Below are 12,506 nucleotides of genomic sequence, written 5' to 3'. Positions count from 1 at the left end.
ATTTAGTATGTTTTTAAGGCCGTTTGAATTATGAGGAAATTTGATATGTCCTCATAAACCACATTTATAGTGTAATACCAGTGTAATACCCATGTAGTTATACAAATTTGTGTCCTCATAAACCACATAAACAGGCTCACGCAAACACACACACAAACACGTGTATACAGCTCCTGAAAAAACTTGAGACCACTTAACATATATTTTTCAATGTTAAGCGGTCTCTTATTTTTTTTCCAGAGATTATATATATATATATATATATATATATATATATATATATATATATATATATATATATATATATATATATATATATATATATAATATAATATTATTTATATATATATATATATATATATATATATATATATATATATATATATATATATATATAATATTATATTGTAATAAAATACTATTATATACTATTGTGTAAAATCTTTAATAATCATTTTAAATGCCAAAAACTTTATTTAGGCATCATAAAATTATAATGTACCAAATTAATATTACATATTCATCTTGAGGTTTGCTGAAGATTACATTTATTAATCTTTTTAAAGGTGCAATGGAAATGAGCATTAGATGATGGCAATGTAATTTAAATGTAAAAATACACTTTTAAAATATCTCTATTATCGGCCCAGTAGCTGATATGGTACAGATGTGTCACATATCTCTAGTGTGAGCTGCTTTCAACCGTAACATTTCTGTACGCAGGGTAAGGGATTCCGTGCAGTTAGTTGTTTAGATCCCTCGGTGACACCCTCCTGTACCGCAGTATTTGGCTGTGTGGCATAAAGACAGGGTGATGGGTAATTATTATGATTTATTCAGGTGATTATGGGCTATGTGGCTTTTAGATGGAGCGCACAGATGGACAGGCTTGGCTGCCGCTGTTTCTGCGACCCGTTTGATGCCGCCTGTTTGGCCCATCTCGGATTTAATAGCACCACAGGAAATATGGCAGTTCCTCTCTCGCAGGGCGTGGCGTTCCTGTCTGGAACGTTAGATTTCCCTAAGCGAGACGCCACGTGCCACTTTAGTGAAGGGTTTACATGGAGGAAGATGAATGGACATCGATAAGCTGTGAAATATTAACATGAACAGACTGTATGGAATTCTCCTTAGGATTGGACAATGAGAATTGGACAATGAGGCGTCAGTAGGATTGATGTCATTTATCTGGATAAATTCCAGTTACTGGAAGCCGAAAAGCTGTTAGGCCCTTAAAAAAAATGCAGAAATCTGCTGTTTCTTTTCAGTTCAATCCATCTACGTGAAAAGCATTGTGTTAGCCGTTGGCAGGAGTTGCTTGAATGAGCACTAAATTCCATCTGAGCTAATCGCTAATTGACAATTGACTGATTTAAATACAGTCTGCATGCTTTGTTTTCTTGCTCTTCGTTTGTTTCTGTAAATGTGAGTCGATCCATTATGGATGATTCGACAAAGTTCACGCCGCCTCCTGGGGTTTGCAAAACAGGAATGGATTCAGGTATCATTGTGATGGATCGAGACGTCCGTCTTTATAGGAAGCTGCCTTGTTCAATTATCATTCCATTCTTTCCCACTATAGAACCAGCAGGATCAGAACTACACCGTCCTGAAGACCAAATCCAACAGCATGACGGTGGATGGACTCAAGCCGGGAACCACATACATCTTCCGGGTTCGAGCACGTACGGATGGTGGCTATGGGAACTACAGGGGAGAGATTGAGTTGGAGACGAGCCATGAGGGTGAGTGGAAAACCATCCTCCATGAACCATCCAGAAACCAGAAATGTTTTAGATCTCTTGCATATAACAGTGCAGTGAAGCCCTTTGGAAGTTCCTAGCGATTAGCCACAATATCCCTCTCAAGTCTCAGAGAAATAATTGTAAAATCTAACCCTAAAGTTTCTGATCCTGTATGCTGCTGATTGATCAATAGCATCCATGTTAAAATGTGACCCATGCTGGCAAAAGGAGTCTGAATGCACACAGGATAATATGGAGCTACAGGCAAAACAAGTGAAAAATATATCTTTTTTTGTTTATTTTTTTAACAAAAATAGTTCATTAAAGGTGCACTATGTAGGATTTTTGCAGTTAAAATATCCAAAAACCACCAGACATGTGTTATAAATTTTGTTCAATTAGGTTCTTACAATATCCCAAATGTTTCCAACTATTTGTCAATTGTGAGAAAATTAAAGAAAATTTTAACTAAGGAACCGGGAGTTGCCTGTCAATTGCGTCTTATCTGCGTTACCCTCGGTTTCTGGTTTTATTCTGCAGAAACGCTTTACTCTTAGCAGTGTGAACAAGTCACAGCAGCCGTTGAGCGAACGCACAGAGTAACGTCATAACATCACTTTAAACACACTTAAACTTATCTAATATGATAAACAGAGCTGCGTTACCTCATACTCATGACCGGAAAAGTGGAAATCTGCTTCATACTACAGTAACGTTAAAGCCCCACTTGGCTACTTTTGCTCTCGGGGTCCCCCTACAGTTTGGAAAAAATAATGTCCTCAACTACTGTCGTAAGATCTCTCCTCCTACAACAGGGGATGCCATCGCGCGTGCATTTGTTGACATGACAACCCTGATAGCCCTGAACTAGTGATGCGCGGGTCGTCTCATAATCCGCGGACCCCGTATGTCTATTTAATGGTCTCGGGTGCGCGGCGTGTTGTAAAAATATATACAGTGGTGCGGTGCGGGCCAAATAACTTCATAAAAGCGTCCCGCGGGTCGGTGCAGCACTAACAGTTCCCCTGAACAGTTCTTCTGGCGGCGCGTGTGAAATGTCTTCATCCCAGGTAACGTTACAGTCAGTGGCATATGCTTCAGCATGTCATATGAATATAATTTCATGGGTTTTATTTTTTTCAAACGACAAATAATCACGATGCTCACGTTTACAAGCCAGCGTCATTATAGTAGTCTATTGGTTACCGTTTTACAGAATCTATATGATACTTCAGTACAATGTTTGAGTGGTAGGTAATCACCGTAACAAGCAGGACAGCATCGGTCGGGCACGCCTCCTTCAGCTCACGCCGACGAGCAAACGCTGGTCACATTTTGATCCTCGTCCTGCCTTTAATCCCATCATTTTTCATTTCCTCTTATTGCTTTCCTCCAACAAAACCTTTTCTTTCTTATTTGTCTCTGCTGCTTCGGACATGACTATATTATCCGACGAACAAAGTTGGGCTCGCACGTCCGAATGTAAGGAAGTGTGTGTGTGTTGGTGGAAGTGACGTATATGCCGTAAAGCAGTCGAATTTTGTAGTTCTTTTCTTTTTCTCGGGTTACTACCCGAAACCCGAAGTTTAAAAGTACGATTAAAAACGATACAGACCCCATCAGGCTATGGCAGACGTGTCATTCAACCTATTGTAAGTCAATTTATCATCACAAGAGTCTTAAAAAATATATTATGAAGGTTGAAAAGTTACCTAGTGCTGCTTTAATAATCGCATCCATGAATATTATTTCTGCCGAGTCCTATCCCGATTCTTGTCCACCTGCAGTGAGGTGAAGACCACATGTCCAAGATTCTGCGCTCAAAAATGATGTCATCAGACTATGCCTTTGTTTTGAATGGACGACCTCTAGCGGACGGAAAAGTTACATAGTGCAGCTTTAAACCCTCATCTAGTGAGCCTGATGCTCCAAATAGTGATTAAACATCTTAAAGATCTTTGTTTTTGGAGAGAAGTACCTTTCCCTTGTCCATGAAAAATATTTCACATGCGCTGACTGACAGATCCCGCGCGTGATTTAGATATACACATACAGAAGAATTATAGTGGGTTATTTTTGAAATATGTGTCTTGGTGAGTATTCACACAAACATATTATGTTGGGATAAACATCTGATGTGTGACATTTGATCTGTGCAGTACAGTAGGTCTTAATATCTAGGCTGTCTGTCTGCGGTATCATTAAATTAACTGAATATATTTGGTGTTGATATGGTTTGTGTCAAATGTGGTGTTATTACCAGGGATTTTAAGGTAAGGTTGCTAGGTGATTTTTGTTTCGGAACCTTCAGAAAACTTTAACTCGATTTTTCTCCAAATTTAATTTGCTGACTCAAACAGGTGTGTAGCTCATTTTTGTGTAGCAAATCATACATCATTTTAAAGGGTTTTTAATATAGAATGTGAAAATAACAATATCTAATTTTTGAAAATATTTTATGACAAAAAGCGGTTGTTCACATATCACTGTACAGCTGAAACAAGAGAGATAATATCCAGTGCAAAAGGATATTGCTTAATGATTTTGCTTAATAAAATGAAGTTGTAATAAAATTCTCTTTGCTTAATATTTACACAAATAACTATTTTATAAAATCAATTAGACACATCATTTGAACTCTACCACATATTGTGATAAATTACTTTATTTGCTAGCTTACAGTTGGGCCACAGTACATGATGTAAGAATAGTTATTGTGATTATTATTAATAAATGTCATTATTTGTGGACATTTGGATTTTTATTTTTTGATATTTGATATATGGAAATTTGATATAAAATAATAAGCCACTCAAGGCTGTGCATTACAATTTTACCATAGTTAAGTGGTTTTTATGCACATTGCTTTATTGAAACCCATTCACATTGCCCTGGATTTTAGATCCCTCTATAATTTCTGACTGTGCAAGTGCCACCAAACCGATAATTTTCCATTCAAAGCAGAACATTTTCCGATTTTTCAAGGACGTTTTGGGAATGGACTTTGCTTTGGCGAAACTCTAACCTGTGTCACACACATGTATTTCTCCATCACATGCCGCTGATTGAATTTCCGATCCGCTGCGCGAAAGAAAGGGGTTGTGAAATATTCATACATGTGAACACGTTCAATTAGTCCCCTGAGATCGACGAGGCTCCTCGCGCGCTGCAGTTTGCTCTCTTGCTGCGGTGTTTGAAGTCTGAGCATGTAGATTTTCTGTCAGTGTTCCTCTGAAGTGTGAGCAGCTTCAGCTCAGAGTAGGCAGATGCCCCGCTGTTTTTGTCTCATAGTTTATGTACCATATGGTACATGCCACCATTCAGTGCACATAATTAGAGGGAGACGCTTTCTTAAATCTTTTTATTGTAACATTATCTGAAGAAATTCTGCTTATTTTACATCGGTTGTTTTTTGTTTTTCTACTAAAATATGAATACTTTTTTTGGTGTTGCGATGTGAACTCTTTCCCTGTCAGCTTTTTTTTTTTTTTTTTTGTTGCCAGCAATCATCAGCATTTTTGATAATTAAAAAAAAAGAATTCATGGCCTTTTTTGATTATTTAGTTGTATGAATTTGGTTTTCTGCTATTCTAGCATAATGCATTCTTTTTTTTATCAAAACTTGAATGTGGGTAAGTCTAATAAAAAAAGCAACATTTTGAACAAAAAGCTGAGAAAAGCATATTTTTTGAAAGACTACAACGTGCATAAGCAATGCTTTTATTACTTGTTTCTGCTCCTTTTATAGATTCTCTACACTGTAAACATATATGATCAATAAGTTATAACAATATTTTTTTTACATTGCTCCTCAAAATAAAATGTCATTTTTAACTTTGTTATATAAGATTCAGTTAATGTTTTTCAGTCAGTTTAATGTAATTTAAGTTCATATAACTTTGATTTTCCTTTTTTTTTTTCAAAGGTCCACAATAGTGCCCCCTATCGTATAACAGTGAAAACACGGAAAGCCTGAACATTTTGTTAATGGCACGGAAAGAGTTAGTTCACCCAAAAATGAAAATTCTGTCATTAATTATTTACCATCATGTCATTCGACATCCTTAAGACCTCCGTTCATCTTCGGAACACAAATGAAGATATTTTTGTTGAAATCCGATGGTTCAGAAAGGCCTTCATTGACACCAATGTCATTTCCTCTCTCAAACCCCATAAAAGCTAGCCTGACAAGCCAGACCCACATCAAGATGTTTGGTGTGGAAACTCACCATTGACAGGGCTCAATCCGAGGGGCGGGATAAACGGTTGTCTTTCAAACTCCCTCTGCACGCGATAGGATAGCGCTACAACCAACCAGAGCAACGAAGGTGAAACGGAGCTAGTGACAGATTAAACATTCGCCGTATCCGGTCGGCAAAACTCCGAACACATCTTCCCTTTTTAAGAATGACTTCAGTGCTGTTCTTTGTTCTTTTCTCAGAGAAAAGCTTAACTCCAAGTCTTCCAGAATCGCAGTCAAAGGCTGATTCGAAAGACCGCCTTTCGCCAGTTTCTGTGTTTACTAGAAGCACCCAAGCAACTCAGCCGTTGTCATTATGTTAAGCCCCGCCCACCGACTCTATACATGATGTGATTGGCCCGACCAGAGTTTGTCGTTTACAGCTCAGAAGTGTATTGAGAGTTGCTAGACGACACTCGCGGGCAGATTAGATTTGCTGCCGCTAGGGTGCGTCTAGATTTCTAGGCTACATAAAAGGCACTACAAACGTCTTACGGGTCAGGAACGGCAACTAATCACAGTAATTTTCCTTTTTGGGTGAACTAACCCTTTGATGATGTCAGAATAGTTATGAAACTATTATTGAATAGTACCAGAACCAGAAAATGGTTATGAAATGTGCCATGGTGTCAATAAAGTAGCTTTAGCATTTCCTAATTGTGTTTAATATGTGCTGCTATTTTCTTAAATGGCATTATTGGTTAAAGGGGTACTTCAGCGCGGGGAAGATTAATCTGTATTTAAACTGGGTCATTAATGTAGTAGAAAAGTGAAATTATTTTTAAATGTTTTGCCTTCTAGACTGAGAAAAGACAGAAAATGTATTTTTGTCTCATTGGGATGAAAGACAACAATTCCCAGAATGCTTCACTGCCTTGAGAGGCTACTCCCAAAGCCACTGCTACTGGATTACTGTGACTGAGTTGGAGAAACGACACTACAATTAAATACTAAACGTGTATGTTCAATGTAATAAGTGAGTCGACACGCAAGTGTCACAGCACTAACGCTGCAGGAGTCAGATTAAAATTACTGTCATGAATGAGCCCTCATGATGAGAGCTGATGTATCCGTGACCATGCTCGCAGCATATACATTCACAGCGCGAGTTCAGTCTGGCACGTTTTCAGTTCATGCCATTGGAAGCTTAACTTTAAAAGTTAAAACACTTCCATTGCTCAGCATAGCTCCGTTTACCTGAATGCCTGCAGCTGCGAGCTGAGCTCTGAGTGTGATCTCACATCTCTCATGCGCGAGTTGAAAACATGTGGAAATGGCTCCCTCTGCTGGCTAGTAGTCTTTACAGTCTCTGCTGTAGTCTTTAGTAGGGGTGTGCATTGGCACTGCCTTCACGATTCGATTCGATTACGATTCACCAGGTAACAATTCGATTCAATTCGATTCTACGATGCATTGCGATGCATCAAAATTCTACTGCACACAAAGCAAATTTTTCATCAGTCATGAGGCAATACAAGCAGATATTAAACAACAGATTGTATTGGCTGCTGTGTCTCCTGTATCTTTGACATAAAAGTTATTAAATAAAATAAAATGTAATTAAATAAAATTAAATAAAATGCAATTAACCCTTAAATGCATGACTGTTTCACCATTCTTACATATTCGTTAGCCACCCAGATCTATATTTAACATGGATAGACCTCTACCTGTCCTGATAATATATAAAACTCCTGATTTTAGAGTAACAGCTACAGAAGAATAAAATAAAACCTATTTCGTTACCTTTTGGAGCTTGGAAGGATTCAGTTTGAGCAGATGTTTAATACCATCATCATATGACCTCGTCAGAGTTTACCAGTAGATTCAGCATCTGCGTCATATTCGCGATCTCGAGCATATTCTCCAAACTCATTTTCAACGTCTTTAAAATCAATATTTTGATCACTGACAGCTTCTTGACCACATCCATCATCAAGAGACAGTAACACTAACATATGATTGTGTTTAGTACTTGCTCTCTGAAGTAAATCACTGAGCCATTTCAAGTTTTGCAGATTATAATTATTGTTTCGTTTTCTGTCAGAGGTAACTATGAGTGAAACGTCACTTCATCATTGGGTATCAGACATTGCCACCTTGTGGAATAAAGGGGAATTGCACATAATCGATTATGGCACTTTGCCGCATCGATGCTGAATCGTTCATGCCCCGCATCGCGATGCATCGCCGAATCGATTATTGTTGACACCCCTAGTCTTTAGCCTCTGGCCAAAAATTCCTCCGATGACACAAATTGACGATATTTGCGTCATCGGAGGAATTTTTCCAGAAATAAAATGCATTAATCTTAGTCTCAGGGGGATATGAGGGGGGGAAGCAAAATCATTTGAATATACTCCAGGGTTTCTACTGATACGAAGCCATATGCTAATCACTGAAGTAACACTTTAAGAACATAGGTTGGCAGACTGGAAATATTATTTTTCATTAATTTTAAAACTGTTTACTATTTGTACTACATGTGCAATTATTTTGTTTTATTATTATTTAAAGGAATTTAAAAAGGTGAAGAATTATTGAAAGAAATTGTGACCAGCAGCACCTACAATATACAGTTTTGGTCAGCATTCATTTTATAATGTGACACTCCCCCCCCCCCCACCCCCCCTATTATTTGACCTATTATTTATTTTAATGATAGATCAAAAGGATAAACAATGCAAATGTATTTTTACTGCCATCTTAGTTCATATTTATGCCAATAATTACAACCACAACTGCACACTGTCCGATGCATTCATATACATTTTAACCTAAGTTCTTGATGTTAAACACAGAGGGATTTTTTAAACAACTGTGGAAATAACTATGATATTATTATCATGACAGAACTGTGCTAAACTAAACAACTGAAGATAATATCTGCTCTAATGTGGGTATCTCTCTCTTCCTCTTAGATATGCTGGCAGTTGGAGATCCCAACCAGCAAACTATACTGGCCATCTCGGTGGCTGGAGGTGCTGTGCTTCTGATCTTATTGGTGGCCTGTTTTGTTGTGAGCGGACGGTAAGAGCAATGTGCTATTCTTCTTAAATCTTTCTCATCTTATAGATTTAGACCAAACCATATTCTTTATGTCCAGACCCAAAGTATGGAATCTTCTGTATGATGAAAAAGCAGGCAATTGGCGACTTCTACATTGGCAGACTTGGATAAATCAGTGCTAATCTGTGTTGTTTAACCGTCAACAAATCCATATGAAGGATGAAGAAACCACGTTTCATTTAATCAGAGAGGAACCGTAAATATAGAAAGACAGAATCGAGCAAATGAGATGTTGTTGTGCATCTGTCCCTGTGTGTATGCCTTTGTATGTGTGTATGTGTGCATCTACAGAAAATCAAAAGGACACAAAATTGTTTAGCCCTCTGATTGCATAGCGTGATCTGTAGAGATGAAAGCAAACACTTGAGAGAACAATTGAAGAGACAGACATGAGGGAGAAAAGCAAGAGTAGACGCGCTGTACGGCTGAGAGTAAGGGAGCTAATGAAATGGAAATGAAAGAAATGGGTGGATCAGAGGAGACGAGGAACAGAAAGCAGAAAACAAACCGCTCTCGAAGACATGAAATGGTCAGAATGAGTCATAAGCTGATCTTTGTGTTGGGATTTGCTCTTTTGGTCTTCCTGTAGATGGTTTCAGTACCACAGCAAAAAATGAAAACGCTATTATTAAATATATATTAGAAATAATATAAGTAATTGTAGGTATTTAAGTATTTTATAATATTTCTATATTGGTCTGATCAAACAGAGGAGGTACTGTAGTTCAATTTGTTCAAGAAGTTAATGCTGGTTGTTATAGAAAAGTGTCAGAATACATTTTGCATCGCAGTTTGTTGCGTATAGTGGATGCATAGCCACAGACCAGTCAGGGTGCCCATGCTGAAAGTGGCAACAGTGGGCACGTGAGCATCAAAACTGGTTTAAAAGTTTGAGGTGTTGACTTGGCCTCCAAATTCCCCAAAACTCAATTCAATGGAGCATCTGTGGGATGTGCTGAACAAACAAGTCCGATCCATGGAGGCCCCATCTTGCAACTTACAGGACTTAAAGGATCTGCTGCTAACATCGTGTTGCCAGATACCACAGCACATCTTCAGAGGTCTAGTGGAGTCCATCCCTTGACAAGTCAGGGCTGTTTTAGCAGCACAAGGGGGGCCAACACAATATTAGAAAGGATGTATGTGTGTGTGTGTGTGTGTGTGTGTGTGTGTATATATATATATATATATATATATATATATATATATATATATATATATATATATATATATATATATATATATATATATATATTATATTTTATTTTTATTTTTTTGTGTGTGGGGGGGGGAGGGGGGGGTAACTGTTAGATGCTATATGAGCCAGTATGTTGTAACACAGAATGAGATTTCAGTCTGCTTTGCAATTTGTAACCCATAATGCACTGTGACAGAAAAGTCCCGTAGGATGTGTTATGTCGGCCAAGTTTATGCCTGCAAGCCAAAACCTTGGTGCTGCCACCTCTTATTCATGGTTTCCAAACCCCCCCATCTCAAGCATGTGTGACTGCTTGTGGGAAGACCCTCATGAAAGCAATAAAAACAGTTTTGATGCTGATCTTGAATGACATTCTTCTAGTGTGGTGAGTGTGTGAATCGTAATGGTGAGTGAAGCTAAACTCTCTAATTGCATTCAGTCTCTTGGCATTGGATTATACTGTGCTATATATACTGGACTTAACAAGGTATTCGGTTTACTATACCCTCAGTTCTTTTAACTGCTTTCAGAACCACAGCTGAGCTTTAGGGAGGCCTTTTCATTATTGACAGTTTGAGGTCATTGATTTCTGATTCTCTTGCTGAGCTGAAAACATTCTTGCCAAGTTTAACTCTAGTGGGAATCTAAAGCAAGATGTTAGGATTTCAAAATTCAAATGCTTAGATTGAGCAGGGTCATTGGAGAGTCTGAAGATTTTTCTTTCTTTTTTTTTGGACAGAAATTGTATACCTACTCAGATTTGTGACCAATCAGCCAACTATTTTCCAGTCTTGGAAAATGAACAATGTCAAGGAATTTTACATTTGTGATCTCGAGGCTTATACATGTAGAACATCATTAAAGAAAAGTTACATTTCTATTCAGCATATCTAGTTCCAGTCTAGTCTTTTTTTAAATTCTTATTTTACTCTTTGATTAAATTATTTAAATTTAATCATCTGTATCTTTTAACTTGAAAAACGTATTATAAATGTTTTGTTTGGAAGCGTTGTGTGTTTCTCTTCTGTTTGCACACCAAAGTTTAGGTTGGTCAGAGAGATATGAAGAGTTCAGGCATGTTTAGTGTGTTCAACTTTGTTTTTGCACCCAACTGGGCTGGCAGTGATTTGAAGTTGGCCAGTGCTCTTGTGCTTGATGGGGAAAAAAACAGCTCTGATTGGCTGGTGATGATGCTGGCAGATGGTCTTCCTTTGTCTTTCATTCCCCCTTATTTTCTGCTTATATGCAGAAAAGCAATAAAAAACAGTGGAGACGATTTAAAGACCTTAAAAATCCTCATGATCCTCCACTTTTCAGCACGATGACAGATGCCGCAGTATATCTAGCAGGTGCCTGTTAACCAAATACGTGCACATTTGCAAGTCTGAGGAGCATTGTATGCCAGCCATTAAAAATGTGCTGAAAACTTAAGGCTTCTGATATTAAAGCAGTTCCCTTGACTTCCTGTTGGACTGCCATCAAACCATTCCCTAATGCTCATGTGACATGAAATTATTGCAGCTTAATGATGAAATCAGGAAGCCACACACCTGTTTTCTGCAGGAATTAAAGCTACACTGTGTGATATTTTCCCCCATCTAGCGGTGTAAAGGTATATGACCATCCAGTGAATATTAGTTTCTGTTCCTCTCAATTCCAATTTCGTTTTAACTCCTACGGTGGCCGATTTAGTCCAAGATTAACATGGCTTCCAGTTCGACCTTGTTCATGACTGCCATCGAGTGTTAAAACGCAAAAAGCGAAGCTTGAATTTACGGGTATGTCCCTCTTTGGCTAATGTACTTTCAAGATGGAGGAGCAACATGGCGACCAGCATTCGAACCCCTCACCCGTATGTATTTTCAATGGCATATTATAAACTTATGAAAATACTTTATTACTTGAAAGAAGTAAATATACATTACTGAGCACATATATTTTTGAAAGAACTAATTGTTTTTAGCTAAGAATAAACTAAAAAAGTTACACAGTGTAGCTTTAAGAATTACTTGGTTATTATTAGGTTTACTCCATTTTTGTTTAGTGGTTTAGTCTCTCTTACTCAATCTCATTAGTATTTGGCAGATTTGTGGTGTGCTGATGCATGAAATAAGGTTAAAAAAAAACACATAGACCCTTTTCGGCAATGGAAAGTTTCTTTGGATATAAAAGTTTCTTCATGGAACCATATACCAAGAACCTTTATTTTTAAGTGTGTTAAATATTGGACTCTTATAACACATAATGGCGGAGT

The 12,506-nt window shown here is 37.7% G+C and overlaps 1 protein-coding gene across 1 annotated transcript in view; it reads left to right on the top strand.

Annotated features, from left to right (window-relative positions):
* The window catches only part of ek1 (eph-like kinase 1), an 80,485-nt gene that overhangs the window by 40,711 nt on the left and 27,268 nt on the right, over window positions 1-12,506 (top strand). Inside the window, exons 7-8 of the mRNA XM_067434372.1 lie at window positions 1,583-1,745; window positions 8,907-9,015. Coding sequence (XP_067290473.1) covers window positions 1,583-1,745; window positions 8,907-9,015 — 272 coding nt within the window. The remainder of the gene's footprint in view (window positions 1-1,582; window positions 1,746-8,906; window positions 9,016-12,506) is intronic.

This window comes from Pseudorasbora parva, chromosome 24 (assembly GCF_024679245.1).
Source record: "Pseudorasbora parva isolate DD20220531a chromosome 24, ASM2467924v1, whole genome shotgun sequence".
NCBI classification, from domain to species: domain Eukaryota; kingdom Metazoa; phylum Chordata; class Actinopteri; order Cypriniformes; family Gobionidae; genus Pseudorasbora; species Pseudorasbora parva.
This window is presented reverse-complemented; position numbering and strand designations above follow the sequence as displayed.